General features: G+C 44.7%; 1 protein-coding gene across 2 annotated transcripts in view; it reads right to left on the minus strand.

Annotated features, from left to right (window-relative positions):
• Positions 1-139: 139 nt before the first annotated feature.
• The window catches only part of lyst (lysosomal trafficking regulator), a 58,625-nt gene continuing 40,441 nt past the window's right edge, over positions 140-18,323 (minus strand). Inside the window, exons 19-54 of one of the 2 annotated variants that reach the window (XM_085297324.1) lie at positions 18,085-18,234; positions 17,076-17,213; positions 16,797-16,995; positions 16,578-16,706; positions 15,158-15,782; positions 14,540-14,720; positions 13,634-13,803; positions 13,263-13,493; positions 12,908-13,074; positions 11,986-12,138; positions 11,714-11,875; positions 11,170-11,361; positions 10,861-11,072; positions 10,533-10,742; positions 10,080-10,256; positions 9,793-9,869; positions 9,501-9,689; positions 9,162-9,307; positions 8,973-9,069; positions 8,822-8,883; positions 8,600-8,655; positions 8,336-8,488; positions 7,005-7,249; positions 6,707-6,773; positions 6,462-6,618; positions 5,899-6,039; positions 5,584-5,801; positions 5,256-5,483; positions 4,943-5,132; positions 4,722-4,858; positions 4,515-4,613; positions 3,940-4,079; positions 3,740-3,837; positions 3,464-3,620; positions 2,409-2,480; positions 140-2,310 (exon numbers count right to left, since the gene is read on the minus strand). In XM_085297324.1, the coding sequence (XP_085153450.1) occupies positions 2,172-2,310; positions 2,409-2,480; positions 3,464-3,620; positions 3,740-3,837; positions 3,940-4,079; positions 4,515-4,613; positions 4,722-4,858; positions 4,943-5,132; positions 5,256-5,483; positions 5,584-5,801; positions 5,899-6,039; positions 6,462-6,618; positions 6,707-6,773; positions 7,005-7,249; positions 8,336-8,488; positions 8,600-8,655; positions 8,822-8,883; positions 8,973-9,069; positions 9,162-9,307; positions 9,501-9,689; positions 9,793-9,869; positions 10,080-10,256; positions 10,533-10,742; positions 10,861-11,072; positions 11,170-11,361; positions 11,714-11,875; positions 11,986-12,138; positions 12,908-13,074; positions 13,263-13,493; positions 13,634-13,803; positions 14,540-14,720; positions 15,158-15,782; positions 16,578-16,706; positions 16,797-16,995; positions 17,076-17,213; positions 18,085-18,234 (5,964 nt within the window). In that variant the 3' untranslated portion in view covers positions 140-2,171. The remainder of the gene's footprint in view (positions 2,311-2,408; positions 2,481-3,463; positions 3,621-3,739; positions 3,838-3,939; positions 4,080-4,514; positions 4,614-4,721; positions 4,859-4,942; positions 5,133-5,255; positions 5,484-5,583; positions 5,802-5,898; positions 6,040-6,461; positions 6,619-6,706; positions 6,774-7,004; positions 7,250-8,335; positions 8,489-8,599; positions 8,656-8,821; positions 8,884-8,972; positions 9,070-9,161; positions 9,308-9,500; positions 9,690-9,792; positions 9,870-10,079; positions 10,257-10,532; positions 10,743-10,860; positions 11,073-11,169; positions 11,362-11,713; positions 11,876-11,985; positions 12,139-12,907; positions 13,075-13,262; positions 13,494-13,633; positions 13,804-14,539; positions 14,721-15,157; positions 15,783-16,577; positions 16,707-16,796; positions 16,996-17,075; positions 17,214-18,084; positions 18,235-18,323) is intronic. The other variant, XM_085297323.1, reaches the window with a different exon arrangement.

Consider the following 18,323-nt stretch of genomic DNA (forward strand, 5'->3'; position numbering starts at 1 on the left):
ATTTTAATTTGTTTTTCCTGTTCGTGCTTCCGATCTGATTTGTGCAGTACGACACGAGTTTCTGCTTACATTATGTCCCTGAACGCAACCCCTCCCCCAACACACGCACACAAAGAAATGGACACAATCAACACGACGATAATATTTCTTCAAATATTTATAGATTTTTATATATTTATAATATGCTTATCACTTGGTTCATTCAAACACGTACACGCATACAAACAAAACTAAACATTAGGAACCTTCAAGATGCCAAAAATGCAAAGGAAAAAAACAGAAAACTAGCAGGAGGGGCCAAAATACAACTTAAGCAACCTAAAACGATGATCTTAAATTATGCATAGCTTTAAGTCATTAACAGAAATATAATATTTCCTTCCGTCAGAAAATCTGTCACATTTTCTACCTTTTACATTAAAAAAACAAACAAACAAAAAATACATACAAACACACATTTGGGTTGAGAGGCTGTGGTTCACATAAAGTTTTTCATACATTTCATAGAGAAAATCAGTAAACAAACACAGTAACATCATGTCCACGTAGGATCAGGAAGAAAAATAAATCAGGTCGAAGCGAAAAGGAATGAGTTAACAAGAAATAATCCCTTTCTCAAGTAAGTGTAAGACATTAGTCGTCACCGGGTGCTGCAGTCACCACAAAAGGGAATAAAAACTAATTGTTTCACAGCTGTCTTAGAAAAAGAAACGAAATGCACCCTGGTTTCTTCCCACATGAAACAAGGTACCAAAAACATGACCTATTGCATGTCTGTGTCTGATATTGCTTTCTGGATTTGATTTATTAGTGGAATTAAATCAAGCTCAGTTTGTGTTAAGGCCACAGATCATTGGCTCTACTTAAACTGAAGTAGCTGAGGGGGGGAAAAAAAAGTGCTTCTGATTCTCGTTTAAGAAACCGTGAAGTGCAGTAACGTAAGTGGGAATGTAAAGAAAGGCTACATGGATCCTGGAGTGGGTTAAGAAAAAGAAACAGCTGCTCGGCCGTTTCCCAGACCGATGTGTGTAGTGTATATATCAGCCGACGCGACGCTCTTTACTAAACCCTCCCACACCCACTGCACCCTTTTAGTAATGCTGCACAGGTGCTAAGTAAGTGTGGGAGATCAGTGAGGATCACGGAGCATTCAGGAAATCACTCTCTCCTCCGCCTTCTTCCTCCTCCGACTGCAAGCATCTAACAGTTTGTTAATTGCTTTCTCAAAAAAATAAATAAATCAGCCCTGTAAAGTAGTGAAAAGTGGTTCTTGTGCATTTAAGCGACGGGCAAGACAGAGATGAGCCTCCATGGTGTTTTTAAAGAGCAAATGGGCTGGTTTAACTAAGGGAAGCCTTAAAACAAGGAGCATTGCAGCAAATGTTACATCCACATTCACACAGTCAAGGGCAGCATCGTCCTAGCATGCAAAAGCAGGACAGAACAACAGGCACCCACAAGGTCCCCTCGGTCCGTCAACTGAGCTCAGACACAAAGTGAAGCAGGTCTGTGACTCTAGTGTTCAGATCTGAGTGGAGCAGACAGCGCGGCGGAGGGACGTCTCACTCCCGCAGAGCGGGACCTCTCCTGGCGACAGACGCGAGGAGGGGGCTCCCTTCCCTTGCAGCCACTGCAGCGTCAGCAGGACGCGTTCACTGAGCTGGGGCGGCGATCTGTCAGACCGCACGCTGCAGGAGACGTGAGCGATGTCGAGGTGAAACACGAGGGTCTTCACACTTTGAGTCTGGCTTTGTCCAGACCATAGCAGCTTACCAGGAAACGGCTAAATCAACACCAGCCAACAAAAACACATCAGCAGGAATTAAAGACTCGACAAATGAAACACTCTCAGAAATACATCTTGTATAAAGTGTCTGATGCAGCCTCAGCCAAATACTCAACCATTCCTGCAAGAGTCCATTTTAATGTATTTATAAATATATACTTATGTACATATAATACTATTTTCATAATCATTTCTTGATGCTGGGAGTGGCGGCGGTACAGTTTGCTCTGCTGGGGATGGCTTTATTTAAAAGTCAGGGAGGGTTCAGAGAGTTTGAGGACATGCTGACATGTCCTCCTCTCTGTCAGTGCAGACAAGAGGAGGAGGAGGAGGAGGGGAGGTCCTCTTGCTGAGAAGTGGACAGGCGCAAACATCACACAAACACTCATCCTGCAGCATAGCTGCTCAGGAAGGAGTAGAACATGGGCAGCTTCATGCGCTGCTGATCCCGTCGACACCACGCCATCACCGTGCCCTCGCTGTTGGCCGTGTAGAGGTGGTGGCCATCACACGAGTACGTCAGGCTGAAGCAGACACGAGAGGAGACTGTTAGACTTAAAATGCTGATGAGCATACAGGCGTGGCATAAAAGTACAAAGAGAACAGCGCGCAGTAAACAAACCTGATGATGGGCTTGCTAGACTTGGGAAATGTGATCTCTCTCACTGGTTTCAAATCCCAGGTGCTCCATAACCTGAAAACATATCAGAGATTAAAAAAAATAAAAAATAAGCAGTACAGGGAGCGGGATGTCAAACTCATTTTACATCGTGGGCCACATGCAAGCCCAGTGGGCCGGACAAGTGAAGCTCCTGTCAATCCAAAGACATTTAACTACACATTTAATTCATGGGATCTCTTAATATGAGAAAACCAGCAGTGCAGTTTCAACAGGACATCTGGGATTTTCTACATGACAGAAATTCTGCTGCAGTAAAACAAATCTGTCAGCACGACTCCTTGGGCTTAAATTATAAGAAATAAATGTGTAAAATTACAATGTTCTGGTAGCTCTTTGCTCAGACTGCACTCCAAGTATAAACGTTTTTGGTCATTCACAGACAATTTCCTATTTTATTCTCCTTTTTTAAAAAACTTCTGAGCTATTGTAAAATAAATAAATTCTATAGCAGAGAGTGAAAAACAGGAACTTTCTGTCATGCAATATTTACTTATTTACAGTTAGATCCATAAATACTTGGACAGACAACTTTATTCTAATTTTGGTTTGTAACATCACCACAATGATTTTTAAATGAAACAACTCAGATGAAGTTGAAGTGCAGACTTTCAGCTTTAATTCAGCGGGTTGAACAAAAAAATTGGATAAAAATGTGAAGAACTAAAGTATTTTGAACACAATCCCTTCATTTCAGGATCTCAAAAGTAATTGGACAAATTAAATAACTGAAAATACAATGTTCGTTCTTATAACTATATAAACTTCTATGACTATATTTAAAATATGTTTGAGTAAACATGTAAAAAACCAAGCTTGTGTCAGTGTCCATATTTATATGGACCTAACTGTATTAATTACTTTGGTGAGTGGCCATGGAGTGGATCTATATGAGAAGGAAAAGCTGAAGTCGAAAAAGTATTCCCTCCTCCAAAATTTCCAAAGCCGTCTAGTGGAACAGGACACAAACGTAACGGCAAAAGATAAGTTTTGCCTACCTGACGACGCCATTCTCCAGCCCACCAGCGATGACGTTGACAGACACGCCCTCCGGCTGGTTGGAGAAAGCCAGAGAACAGATGATCTCTCTGCAGTGGACATGCCCAATCAGGTCCCCGTTCACCGTCCACAGGCGAAGGTCGCTGCCTCCTCCCTCTGGAAACAAAAGAAGAGGAGCCATAACTCACACCGAGGACCAGAAGACACTTCAATAACCAGAAGATGAGACGCGATAAACACTCTGGTTATAAAAGAAGACGCCCGCCCCCTCATACCTGAGTCACACACTGTTGCGATGTCCCCTGTGGTCTCGCTGGCAGACACAGCCATCACCGGGCTTTTGTGGCCTGTGAGACTCTGTACATAACAGAGTCTGGAAAACACAGAAGTACTCAGAAACCACACAAACACTGCATAATGCAGTTTCTTCTTCTTTAAAAAAAACAAAACATAAAAACCTTTCACACACACTGACCTGTTCAGGTCCCAGAGGATGCAGGTGCCATCATTGCTCACACTGATGAGGATGCTGTAAGGTTTGCAGACAAACAGGCTGGTGACTTCGCCCGTGTGCCCGTACAGGTGAACCTGAGATTCCACCTCCATCTCTGATGGCTGTGGAGGGAAATACATGTTAGAGACCACACACAGAAGAAATACAGATCTAAATGTATCTGTGACTCTTATATATTGTGTCTTGCTTTTTCCTAAAAATCTCCATTAATTAAAGTCAAATTGCCTCTCGGTAGTTGCTGGAAGTCCAGAAAAATGGCAAATCCACATGTCTACTGGTGGGGACTGACGAGGTCTGAAAGCTTCTCTGATGACTGAACTCTGAGACCTCTAATCCCACTTATGGGCTCAGTGGAAATGTGTTTCAAGGGCAGCTGTGATGTGACTAATGAAGCTGAGCGTTTGAGCATGGTGAGGCTGCCTAAAGAAGAGGACGGGGGTGGGTGGGGGGTGGGGGTGTAATCAGCGGTGGGTGGGCGGTTTGGGTGTTCGTGTGCAGGCGGAAGGTTAGAGGGGGACGTTGCCATGGAAACGCACCGTGGTGCTGGTGAAGCGGTTGCTGTAGGCGGTGATGACTCCACACTTGCTACCCGTAAATAGCTGGCAGCCATCGGGCACCCAGGCGCAGCTGGTCACCTGGAGGAGAGGGAGACGGACGGTTGGATGGAGGAGCGCACACCAAAAGCCAGATAACTCTTATATAACAGGTGGTCAGGATTTGTCGAAGCATAAACTGATGCGTACCTGGTGAAGCTGTGAACACTGAATGAAGTTGATAGGTGGCTCGCTCTGCTTGCTCTTCAGCCTCAATATGTTGTCCGCGTAGCCCCAGCTTAAGATGGCTGACCACTGGATGTCTGTGCTGTGCATGCTCCGCACACCTGCAGAGCAGAGAAGAAAAATTTAATGCGAGTCAGCGGGGCACTTGTGCAATACTTTCTGGAATGAGTCTTTGGGCTTCCTACCCTGCTCCTTGCTGTAAATCATCATGAGGCAGAACTTGCTGGAGAGGCCGCAGATGGCTCGCGTCGGCAGAGCCAGCAGGGATCCGAACCTCTCCCCGTGCGGCTGACTGAAACACACCACTGGGTCCGGAGCGGAAGGTGAGCCCACATACTCGCCCCACTTCAGACCTTTGATCCACGGCAGCGGACTCTGGGGAGAGGAAGAGAAAATTGCTAGGTGAGGAGCAGATCATTTCACGGGTGGTGAATTAAGTCATGTCTTGCTCAGCGCACAGCAGGCTGCCAGAGTCACAAACACCACAGAGTTGATTACCGGGCAGACTATTTCCTTGGCTGGTTCTCTGCTTTCTCTGAAGGCCAGCTGGACCAGGAGGCCCATGGCTGCTGGCAGCTCCCCCTCCATGAGTTTGGTGCTTGTCCTGCTGATGTGAGAGGTGTTAAAGAGCTGCCTGGGCGTCTGTCCGTATGTCTTGATCATTGTCTCCAGGGCCCGTCGCTGAACAGGGTCTTCTACAGCCGAAACATCCATGCCAAAATAGGTCTGTAAAGAGTGACATGAAACTGGTGTCTGAGCGACAAAGGTTTATTATTTATTTTTTTACACTAACGTCGAGGAAATGCGAGAGTCAGCAACTACGTACAGCTGGGTGGAAGACATTGATGGCCTGGACCGCTGCTTTGCCTTTCTGCTTGAGCCCGAACACCAGATCGATCCACTGACACAGCGTCTGGGAGACCTGATCAGACTCTAGTGCTTGTCGGTGGATGAGGATGAACAGACGTGGGTCGTTGCGAGCCCACGGCGGTAAATTCACATGATTCACCCTCTCGCCATTCTGACGAACCCCGAAATCAAAACCTATCCAGGCAAAGAAAAAACAAAAAAAAAGAGGAAATTCTGAGAAGATGAAAGATGAACGCACAAAAGCTAAAAATAGGAAAGGAAAACTAATTACCTTCTCTGTTAACCAGGAATTCTGGGAGGTAGAAAAACTCTGGGATGAGCTCTTTGACGTCAGTCATTGACTCGTAAGAGGACAGACGCCACGTAGTGTTCATGGAGTGAAACGTCCGGTCCGGGATATCAAAGCTCTGGTCTGATTAAGGCCGGAGACAGTCTAATTACAAATTCGACTCACTGATTGAAAACATCTTTCATGACCTTAAACACCACGGTCGCTGAATACGTTTACAAATCACATAAAAAGATGCCTCGGAGGATCAGATGAATGCAAAATAAATTAAAGAGAAAGAAGCGAGGAAGGGGAAGGGTGAGGAGCTGATCAGAGAAGAGTGTAAAGATGAAGCAGGCTTTCATGAAGCAATTACACAGACACTGCAATCCTATGTTAGATCTGAGAGCACCGTGCCAGATTCAGGCTTCACATAAAAAAAACAAAACATACTGTTTGGTCAGTATAAGTATAGCATCATTCATTTATTAGAGGCCCAAAACAATTAACCATAACCATAAGATTTTCTTCTTGTATTCTGAAGGAGGCTTAATGTTGCGACTTACCCTGATAGGCGAGAAACATCTTTGTGAAAGGAGGCATTCGAACCAGGAAGTGCAGCACAGTGCCGCTGTTGGAGTAGTGGGAGCCGTAGTGGTAAGGCTGGACGGGAGGCATGGGGTCGTCCTCACGGATGCCCTTCTTGTACTCCTCCTCCAGGTACTGCACGAGGAACACGTCAGTGTGTTTTTATTTATGGAATACGCAAAATGCTCGAGTAGCACGTGTTGAAACAGACACGAGGACTTACCCTGTAATTATCCACGTAGCGATCCTCTTTCTCTTTGGACTGGACGGCGATGGGTTTGCTCAAGTTCCTGCGTTAAAATACGAAAGCAAAAAATTGTTGAGCGATGACATCATCAGCGACAGAAGCGTTGACTTCAAAGAGACGCCAGTTCCCTTTCACTTTTTCTCAAAAAATATAACAACAGTTCAATGTTTGCCTGGATTCATAATACTTTAATAGAAAAGCTTTAAACGGGAGGCTTTAAATTAGCTTTTGTGTCAATGTCAACTCGGGAAAAGATTCGTCATCCAGCACGGACCTGTAGATGTTTGGGTCCTGCAGGTCGAGAGTCTCGTTGGTGTAATCTCGCAGGATAAAGGGGAACACCGGGTACTGCATGAGGTCGTTGAAGGAGCGGCCGGCGTGCTTGTTGAGATGCGTGAGGTACTCGAAGTTGGAGATCTGACCCGAGCCCCAAAGCTGCGTGAGCGCCGTGATGTTTCCGTGCTCCAGCAGGTTGGGAAGATCAGAGGTCAGTATGTTGTGGTAGACGTCATCTCGGAACTGAGGCCAGAGCAGAGACACCACGAGATCATTTCCAGAGGTAGTTTAGAGACTTGACTGAAACATGGTGCTAACTTGCAAATGTAACATGAAAGATGAACTTTAATTTAAAAATATTTAATGGCTAATCCACATAAAACAATTAAATTACTCTTTAGTTTTAGTTTCATTCATTCTAAAGCTTCTCCAGCAAACCGAGCCTCAGATTCTGCAACAACTATGATAGAACATAACGATCTTTACAATTAAAAAGCTTCAAACCATTAGTAGCTCTGTGAGGCTTATATTATCGTAATGATGTTGAATTACGATGATCTCCCGACTATAATCCCGATCCACTGACATCACATTAGGTCAAGCATGCAAACATTTACACTTTAAAAATTCCATATCCTTCTGAACTTGAAATAAATACAAAGGAGAAATGGAAAACTTTTCTTCCTGCCTTATTGACAGAAAGGTTTTCAGAAGTCTGCAAACATTATCTGTTTGGCTTTCGTGTGCTCAGTAGGCCGGCACGCCCTTCGATTTTTCTGAATTAAAAGCATGAGCAATAAGCCATCTGTCTGACCATATTGTAACTTTCTCTCAGTGTATCACTTTAAGCCACTGCAAAATAACGATATATTTTCACAGCAGAGTGCGATGCTACTGAATCTTATTATCATGGCTTATTGTCAAGATCGATTTCTCGCACGGAGCACTACAGAGCCAGAGGTTTCAAGAGCAGAATACCAAAAAGGCAATTCAACAATTAACTCCCACAGCATTTATTTTTTCTTCTTCTGAAACTGTGATTTTGTCCAATCTTTCTCTTTGACCATCACTATGCTTCTTTGTTTTATCATTTTTAATCACAGTCCATCCTGTGCGGTTACATTTTATACTCAGATAAAACACAGACTGGAATATTTCCTCCTGTAATCTGCTGGGTAGTCTAGTCCAGTCAGCGCTCTGCAATAGTTATGTTGAACAGCTAAAGTAAACAACTTACAAGATCTACTGTTTATTAATCATGAGCATTAACCAAACCTTCCACAAACGATCCGGTGTCTTTTATTTAAAAGCCCCTCTGACTCCACTCACCTTGGAGTTGTCAAAGGCCAACAGCAGCGTCCTGCCGTTGGTGAGGAATATCTCCACAGCGTTGTCTCTTAGCTGCCACCATCGCTTGTGCACCTCCTTGATCTCCTCGTACGTCCAGGAGAAAGAAGGTGCCTCGGTCTCCCCGTGCAGGCTCTGCTCAGACACACAAACATGTTCGGTGTTGAGTAGCCAGGCGGAAATTATTGCAGAAATTATTGTCATTCCTCTGGCAGGGAACACGCCTGAACGGTGCTCTGGCTTTACCTGGTTGTCATGAGCGTCAGCAGCGTTGTCCTCCACAAAGTACATCCCACACTTTCCTGTGAGACAGCACAGGGTGAGAGTGAGATTTGAACGCAAGACAAACAAACGCTTCCTTTACTGAATAAATAGCAAATGCTTGTGTGTGATGGAGGAGCAATACTCCGCGGTGCCTCAGAGAGAGCAGATTATGGAGCTCTGTGTAAACAGTGGCCGGTGTCTTACCCAGAAGAAGCTCCCCTGCTGTTTCTCTGGAAGGGGCAACGCTGATGCAACGTCTGGTGAACCTAAGGACAAAAGAATGACGTTTTTCTTACAACCTGACATGACATGTTCACTTAAAGGGTTACAGGAAGAAAGAAGCAGGATGTTATACCTGATGGATTCACTGGTGGCTTTGTCTTTAACAGTGGAGGAGAAGGAGGAGTGAGTCTTATCCTCAAACAGGAAGGACAGCGGTGGCTTCACAGTTTCTATTAAAAAAAAAAAAAAAAAAAAGAAATATGAGATTTGGGAGACACCAGTGCGACACAAAATTTAGCCAAAGAGCATTTTTTCCTCCCACCTTCAGGCTTGCGTCTGTCTTTGAGCAGGTATTTGTTTGGGATGGTGAGGTAGCATCTCTGTAGCCGCCGTCGCTCACGGTTCGGCCCTTCGGTGGGGTCCAGCTGCCAGGAAGTTGGGTAGGATGTGGGATCATACCAAACCGCACTGGAGGAAAAAAAATAAAGAAAAAGAAACTAAAAAAGCACACTCAAAACCTTACATCAGTACAAAAGAAAGCTTTGCAGGTCTGAAAGGGAAGTATTTGATTTGTTTTATTCGCACTTTAACCAAAACCAACAAACAAGCAGCCACAGCGAGGATGACATGAGCAGTAATGTAGATCATGAACAACTCCTACCGGTCGTGTGTGAGCTGCTGCACCAGCTCCTGCCAGTGGCGGCTGGCACTCAGGTCGGTCTTGTAGAGGCCCCTGATGTGCTGGATGACTTTCTTTCTCTCCATGCCTTGCCGGAGGGACACAGTCTGAGTGATATCGGCTGCAATCTTGGATATATCCTTTGACTTTCCATCCAGCCTCTGGATAAGACTGCAGAGGAAAAATAAAAAGAGTGAGCGAACGAAATAAAACAAACTAACATATGATTCTGTCTGTTAACAATAGAAAAAAGAAAGAAAAGAATTATACTCACTTCCTCTGAGCATTTGCCATTTTCTTTTCCCATGCCACTTTACTTGTTTTCTCTTCTGCTTCATACTTGAATTTTTCCTGTTGCAGGTAAACAAATTTATCTGAATAATAAGAAAAATGCTAAGCACAACCTGTCAGGTTATCAAAGACAGACTTTTGCTTGCACTAAAGTTAATATATTTCATACAGCTGAAGGGAACAGGTGAATTAGGTCAGACTAAAGCAGCCTGGAAGCTGGTGCCCTTTCCTTTAACAATGACTCTTTGACAATGACCGTGTAGGACGTACCTCTTTTATGGCCTTGAGCAAGTCTTGTTTGTGTGGAGCATTGGGTGGGATGCAGCGATGACCGCAAAGCTTGAGAGAGGTCATGAATACACCCACGGCGCTCTGCTCTTCTTTGGTGAGGTTATCCTTGTGATCGTGCAGCATCTCGTACAGGTACAGCGACAACTTTGGTCCGTGCTGAGAGCGGCGAGAGAAAAGAAAGTGCAGACTTTAGTTTATTTGTGTCTGAAGTAAGTCACAGACACTGGCTATTGGAGCCGAGCTTCATCTAGCTTTCAGTAAAGTCTGGCAGGGGGATGAACAGGGAAAGACACCAATTTTTGAACTTTTAAAGCTAAAGAGTTTTTTTCTGTACCTAATCCGCAATTTCTCTCATTATATAGATTAAAATGAACAGAAATATCTCACTTTAGGGTCTAATTCATGGGAGTTAACATGACAAATCACATTCACCTCTAGTCCAGGGCTGAGACTCTCCTTGAGGATATCCAAATGTTTGGGATCAAACACAAACTGAAGTGCCTCCTTCCTGTCTGATAGAGGAAGTGCAGGGCTGAGTGTGTGCACCAGCAAACGGCCAATTTGGACCCGAAAAGTGTCCCGACAGGACCACAGGATCCTTCGCCACTGCTGATGCGGGGCTCCGCCACGACCTGTGCTCCCCTACGGATACACAGTAGCAACACTAGGTTAGCCATCAAACGCTACAACGCTCAGAGTAGAGGTTTACAAATAAGAGCTTCTAAAGCATGAAAAAGCTTCAACTGGACTGCTGTCGTACCAGGCTGACTTTGATCCCGTCCATCATGAGCTGGAGGATGTCCTTCTGGAAGCTCTTCTTGCTCGCAGGAGGTAGAGTGAAGGGAGTTGGAGAGTGCGGGACAGAAGCGGAGCCACCATCTTCGTGCGGTTGATCAGCTGGATCTGGTGTGAAAAGCTGTTGGTCTGTGCACTCTGGGATATTCAGCAGATCAAATAAATCTTGACTCACATCTAAAATAAGGAAAACAAAAAAACAGAAGCAGGATTAGCGTGCAGTGTTCATAAAGGGTTTAGACCAGATCATTCAAAGAAACACCAGGCTGTGTACCGTGGTAAATGAGTCTGTTGACGGCAAGAACCACAAGCCTCTGCAGCCGCTGGACAAACTCGGTCTCACTGGCACGGATGGGGTTTTCCTGGCTCATCCTCCTCTGCATCATTTGGTTGAGCTCGTCACTGGCTACAGAGCGCATTCGCATCAGCAGAGAGTCAGTCTGGGCCAGAGAGAACCGGCGCCGACCTACAAGAACAATCTTGATAAGTGCTCGAATGTGGTTATAAAATTGGTAGTCTGGGATAATTAGCCAGTTTTCAGAAAGGATAAGCACACGTGTTTTTGGTAAAGAGAAAATTATTAGGATTCACTAATCAAATAGTCATCTGTGCTGGAATGCTTAACACTGACGAAGTTAAGCATTTGATCTCTCACACACTCACATGCACACAGAGAAGGCACCAGTAACACACTGGGGTACTGGGCAAATTAACCCCCAAGGTGAGGTCCTGGGGACAGGGTGAGTTCACTGCATGAGAGGGAAACATGCCCCTTGACAGGGAGGATGTTTTCCGCTGTGGACCGCAGTCCCAGCTACCTGCGTCACAGTGGAGCATGTACGATGGAGCTCCAGTGGGGGAAGGGAGGGGGGAGTCCTGGGACAGGAAGCAGAATGGAGGGGACAAGGGGATCTGGCCATAGGAGCAGTAGTGCTGCCTGGGGATGCGGGGGATAATGGAGTCTTTGATGGCAATGGAACCTTCAGATCGGGATGAAGAGACGATCAATAAACAGACACATTTCTACCTCCAGCAGCACAGAAGCAGACTGCAGCTTTCTACAGTGCCAGAGCCAGTTTGAGACACTCACCGGCGATGCTCTTGCGTTTCTGATAGATGGCGTGATGCGGAGAGCTTGGAGCGTTAACAGAAGTGCTCAGTTTCTGAGGTTCCTGGTTGGCGGTCGTTTTTATAAACTCAATCGCCGACTGAAGGACACGGAACTGCAAAGCCACAGCCATCTCTGGGAAAAGAAAGATTTGTGTCATGTTAGAGCCAACCTGCTTCTGATGAGTGACTCAAGGTCACGCTCTTCATGCTACAGTCAACTGACAGGTTAGTCAATTTTACAATTAATTACTGCTCTTTGATACTGACAACACTAAAATTAATGGCAACAGGACTTGCAGACAGAGCAGCACAGGTAGCCTCATGCGGCATTTAATGGTGTTGATTACACTAGTGATGAACACACACGCCTCACTAACAAGGACACAGTCATTAAGTTGAAATAAGCAAACTACAAAGTGCTGTACAATTAAGACTTAGAATAATTATGAGAAGTTGAGAACAACAATACAAAATGTTTTTTTGCACAGAGCCCCATAATGTTAATAATACATCTGAACATTTGAATATAATATCTGAAATGAAAAACAACCAAAAATAAAAAGATACACACTCATAATGCCATTCTAATGCTTCTGTGATCACAGAATGATAATATCAGATCATAAATATAGCGAGGAAATAAGTGCTAATGGGGAAGAGGAGGGAGAGATATTTTTCAGAGAGCAAATAAAAGGGAAAAATGAGAGAAAACCATTTGGTGGGAAGATGAAAATGGGAGATATTTCTCAAATGAGTTTCCACTCTGCAGATGGAGATAATAAAGTGACAGCCCTATTTGTTTCTGTAGCCAAGCTTGACAGCTTGATATCATCCACGATTGCAGAGCATGGGAGGTGACAAGACTGATGTGTTTTGCATGTGTATCGAAATACGGTTCTCACCTTGTGTGCGACGCATCTTGCTGGTCTGCATGAAACCCAGTAAGGTAATGAGGTCTTCGATGATGCGGAAGTACTGGGACCCAGAGGAGCTGCAGGAGTGAATAGTCACAGCTACAAGCATCTGCTGGATGTCACACACCAGGAGTTTGTAGTCATTCAGGGGAATACTACAGAGGGAGGACAAGGAAAACAAGAAAATATGAAGCACAGGAAGTCAGTCTACCACTCACATGTGCCAGATCAACCAACAATAAGAGGATTAATGATTTAATTCTTGGCTCAAAGGTTCAACACAAACGTGCTATGAACCCGTGGAGATGTCTGAATGAATCATTCCCTGTTCTGGCAGTCGTACCCGTTCTCCATGCCATTGAGGGTAGACAGGGTGTTAAAGAGCACGTAGAGCAGTCCGTGGTCTAGCAGGATGTCTGCCAGCTTGGGGCAGGCATTGATGAGCTGCAGGAGCATACACAGGATGTTGTGCACCAAAGAGTTCTCATACAGAGAGTTCTCAATAAGACCCAACACTGGGATGATACAGCGCTTTCTGAAGGGTGAGAGATTTTCCATTTCCTCCAGGTCCAGACTAAAGAGAAACACGAGAAAGAACAATGTGGCACAACATGAAGAATATGTTTGCATCCAACATTATTCATACGGCAGACAATTCTATACATATTAATGTGCAATCATGCGCCTGTGGTGCAGTGGATGTTATGTACTCACTCTTCCTCCAGGCCCACCGGCCGTCCAAACAGCATCTCCAAGAAGCATTCAAGGAGCCCCTGGCTGCCTTGGTGGATGTATAGTTGGTTGGCCAGCAGTGAGAAACCGTGATTCTTCAGAAACTTCTCCTTTTGCTCCTTAAGAGCTCTGGTGAAATAGGCGTCCAGCAGCTGGGTGGGAGAAGCAGAATAAATTACGCCTGTCAGTACAGAGGAGTACAGCGCCAGTGTTATCCCTCAGCCTCATAGAGGCATCCGTGGTATTACGACAATCCTCCTGTTTGTTTTATTAACAGCTGTTGCACCCTTTCACCTCTGACAATTGGGTTGTAGCACTGCCCCTATGCTCCACAGGAACCACATGTGTGTTGGCATTTAGGAGGGATATGCACAAAAAAATTTGGATTAATTGTTGGAAAATATAGTGGGCTGAATGCAAGGTTTTTCCCAAAGAGCCACTATTTACAAGTAATTTATGATTAACAAAAGAAAATGTGTAGTGAAGTTTCAGTGTGCAAACCTTTTAGCTGCAATAACCACCTAGTTTATAAAATTCTTAAAAATACACAAAAGTAAAACAAAAGGCTATTCAGTGACACATTTGTGATTTGGAGTTTTGATGGGATTTGTAAGCATTAAGGAAAAAAGTAGTGTTCAGCCTGTCCAAGCTGTTCCCAGCTTTCTAAAAGCTCAGTGTGAGGTATCTCGGGGGAAAAAGTGCTTGCTGCAAAGCATAAAATACAAAACTAATGTGTAACTACAGCTTGTTGGAATGGCAATGAGCTCACACATCCTACAGCCCGTAACAGTATTTTGCAGAAGATACTGGGATGAAAATGAACTCCTGGTGCAGAATCAGACCCCCCTCTGCTTTACAGTACATCAGACTCTCTAAGGAGAAACCAACCTTCATGACTCCTTGCTGGATGAGCGGTGATGAGTGATTGACCAGGACGATGAGGGCCTCTGTCTGGATGAGTTTGTCCATCACCTCCTCAAGCATGAGGTCAGGCAACAGCAGCAAGATGCCCCTCAGAAGATCATAGAGCCCACAGCAGATCAGCACCAGGCAATCCTCTGTGCTGGACCTAAGAAACACACCAAGACGAATGTTACTGCACATGAACGGCTACACCAACCAAATAACACTAAGAAAGTCAAGTACAGACAGAGTGTTGAATTTAATATAACAAGGAGGAATAAGCTGAATCTATCACGGAAGTACAAATCGTTGTCATAGTTGGCTGGGGATTATTACTCTGAGCACATGCTTTATGAAGATTATGCAAATCCCGACTCTGGTCATTATCAGATGCGAGACGTTTCTGGTGATACATTCAGAGCTAAACCCACGTGCACGTGGATTTAGATAAACTGTTGCTCACTGCAGCTTGGCCACAGTTTGTTATGGGCTGCATAAACATAATTACTTATGATAATGAGCGCTTAAAACATCCCGAGTGTTTTTTTATTTATTTATTCATTCACAGTATATCAAGCTGCCATGTTAAAGAGAACTACATACCTGTCATTGGACTCAGTCTTGCTGTGAGCCCTCTCATAGCCAGGAGAGTAGGTGTAACTTTCCCAGTCTTCAGGTATGGAGCTCCGGTCAGCAGCTGTGGGCCACCGGCTGATTGTCAGCGAGCCATTTGTAGCTGGGAAGGCCAGACCCAGACTAGCAAGATTGCTGTGGCTCCTCTGGAAGGATGGGATGCCTTTCAGGCTGTCAGGTCGGCGTGGCGCCTCGTCCATGACCCACTCGAACCTGTCCTCGGACTCTGCCACCCCAACGCTCCCGTCTGCCAGGCTGTCGACCTCTGCTGCCTCATCCCGCTCCTCCTCCACACTGATGGATGGTGTGCGCGGGGTTGCTCCCTCGCCCGCGTCTTTGTCCTCACATATCGTCTTGGCAGACTCACAGCTGCTGAGGAGCTGCTCATCACCTCCGCCCTTTTTGAGCGTCTCTGTGCTTCCGAGAGCCTGATGAGTGGCGAGGGACGCCCCGTCACCTTCGGCTGCCTCGTTTGAGCTACTGCGTCCGAGCCGAGGCGTCAGCAGAGGCGAAGAGTATGGAGACGGCCCCAGACTAGGGGCACGTAATGACTGATCATCACCTCCATGATCAAGGGAAGAAGCATGGAGATGGCCTGGAAAACACAAGAGACTCATTGAGTATTTGCAAATGCTTCAATTAAAGGCTGCAGAGCACCTTATTTGTATGCACGCATAGTATACAACACTTAAAGTGCAAATACAAATACTCAGAGACCAGCGGGCTGCGGCGAACAACATAATGCGTCCTTGTTTAAACAGGACTAGGAAATTAAATCTATCCCCTTATAGCTGAGTTGATCACAAAGTATTGTAGGAATTACTCATGTGCTTGCTAAAGTTGAACTAAAATAAAATATAAATCAAAAAGAAACACCGTGATTGCAAAATGGGGCTCTTAAAGTAAAACCAGGAATAATAAATGCTCAGTCAAAAGAGGTAAAACGATAGAGTAATTAGATATGTTGAATTTATATCACAAAGTATTACAAAGAGAGGCTCTAATAGACTTACATCAAGCTGAGGTTATTTCAAGTCTTTTTAAAAGCTAAAAGCAGAGGAGGATGGGAGGGAGAGTTATAATGACCTAATGCTCATGCATCAGCTTTTTCCCACAAGTAATGATGTTTACATTAAGTTCTTAAAATAAAACGTTTGAGACCAATTCATCACAGAGTGAGGGGGAAAAACCCAACGTAATCAGGCTGATACAGCACTAAACATGTTAAACAAATTTCCTTTGTTAGAGGCACATACTCTCATAAAAGCACTGCTGAGCTTTCGATTTATAATATCATTCAAAGCAACAACCTGAGGTCTGTATTTAATTATCTGCTGTGTTAGGGTACTGGGAGTGCATTAAGGTTGGTGTTTAGTTGGAGCAGCTGTACCGTCATGAGGAGCATCGGCAAAAGCAGTCGGGGAGAGCGACACCACAGAGCTGCTGGCAGACTTTCCTCCGCTGTTGGAGTGTCTTAGGTACATAATGGACTGCACCTTCTCCTGGTACAGCTTCCCATCTGACAGAGAAACATCAAAGGAACATGGCACATTAGCTTAATGGATCTTTGATATGGAGCCGGTGCGCTCAGCTGTAACCGCTTCCTCACCTATATGCAGTGAGAAGTAGAAGGTGGATGGAGTGTGGCAGACGTAGGTGTTGGTAGGTGGGTGCACTGCCATCAGGAAGTTATAGATCAGTTTTAGCAGATCCATGTCAGGAGGAGACCCGAGTACTTCCTGGATGATTTTGATGAATGACAAAGACACCTCCTGTGGGATCGCCGTGAGATGCTCATCCCGATGTTCCTTAAAACAAACACGATATTTAAAATAAAAAGGAAGGAAGAGGGAAGGGAATGTGAAGCAGCTCTGTGGCAGCGACCTACCTGTAATACCTGACAGGTGAGCAGGAAGCGATGCACTACTTCAGCCTTGAGGAACTGACGGATGTTAAAGACCTGATGAGGGTGGTGAACCCTGATGAGGATCTCTAAGGCAGCGAGCAGCGTCTCCCACACTCCGCACTGACACAAACAGTAAATGACACCATATGACGGCTGAGACAGTAAAACAGTTCTGGAAAGAATCCTCACGGACTCTTTGATTTTAAAAAATGTCGTCTGCAGCACAAAAACTGCAGGAATAACCACTAACTGATGCTTTCTCCGAAAACATTTGATTCACCAGAAGATAAAACCTTAAAGCGCTTCAGAGGCCGCGGGGATTTTGTGGGAGAACTAAAATCAGTGACTATGGCCACTAGAGTTAATGTATGAATTTCTAAGAAGCTCATCATTTAGCTGATAATGTTTTAAGCTTTCTGTCTGTTCAGGAGAGGATATCAATAACAATAAATAAATAAATAAATGAACAGACCCTGAAAAAACCAGAAACGCTGAGATTCACAAAAGTCATTCAGAAAAAAAGACAACTTTCCTTCTTTTCTTTACAACTGTACCTTCAGGTGTGATGAGAAAATGAATGATTAGATCTTGAACAAACTGCATTAGAAATGCAGCTCATTTGAAGTATCCTCACAGTAATGAATGTGTGATTGCTCATCTTCACCTGCTTAGTTTTTCATGTTTTGTCTGCCTTTGTTAGACACAGTGTCCTTCAAAAACATCATACATTATTTATTTATGCTCTACTTATTTCCACCGAGGAGAGTGGAGATGATGAGTTGTTATTAAGGAGGAGAGAGGCTTTCTGGATGTTTACATTACAGATATCCTCGCACGAAGGGCGATGGACTTTAACTTGATGTAATGTTACAGTTTCTTTTTGATGTAAATGATAAATGATAAAAACTGTTCTTAAGAAAATATATGTGTGCAAATACATGGATGTTGCTTTTGGACGTGATGGACCTGACCAAAACGATGCAGTCTTTACCTCCGCCTTGGCCCAGATCTTCCAATCCAACAGAATGTCTGAGAGAAGCCTTAAATCCTGAACCACGGCCACAGACTCCGCGTCCAAATGGAACTGACCGTCTTCTCCGAGGATGAGGATGGGTCCACTGCAACACCCATCGAGTAAAGTCTAGGAAGAAAAATCGTGGCCGTCAGAAACGCAACGACTTCTGTAGAGTTTCTGTGATAATAACTCACAGGGCGCCGTTCACTCTCATC

Source organism: Mchenga conophoros, linkage group LG13, assembly GCF_057382185.1.
Source record: "Mchenga conophoros isolate Kocher_MC1m ecotype Shallow Benthic linkage group LG13, M_conophoros_male_GT1.1, whole genome shotgun sequence".
Lineage (NCBI taxonomy): Eukaryota > Metazoa > Chordata > Actinopteri > Cichliformes > Cichlidae > Mchenga > Mchenga conophoros.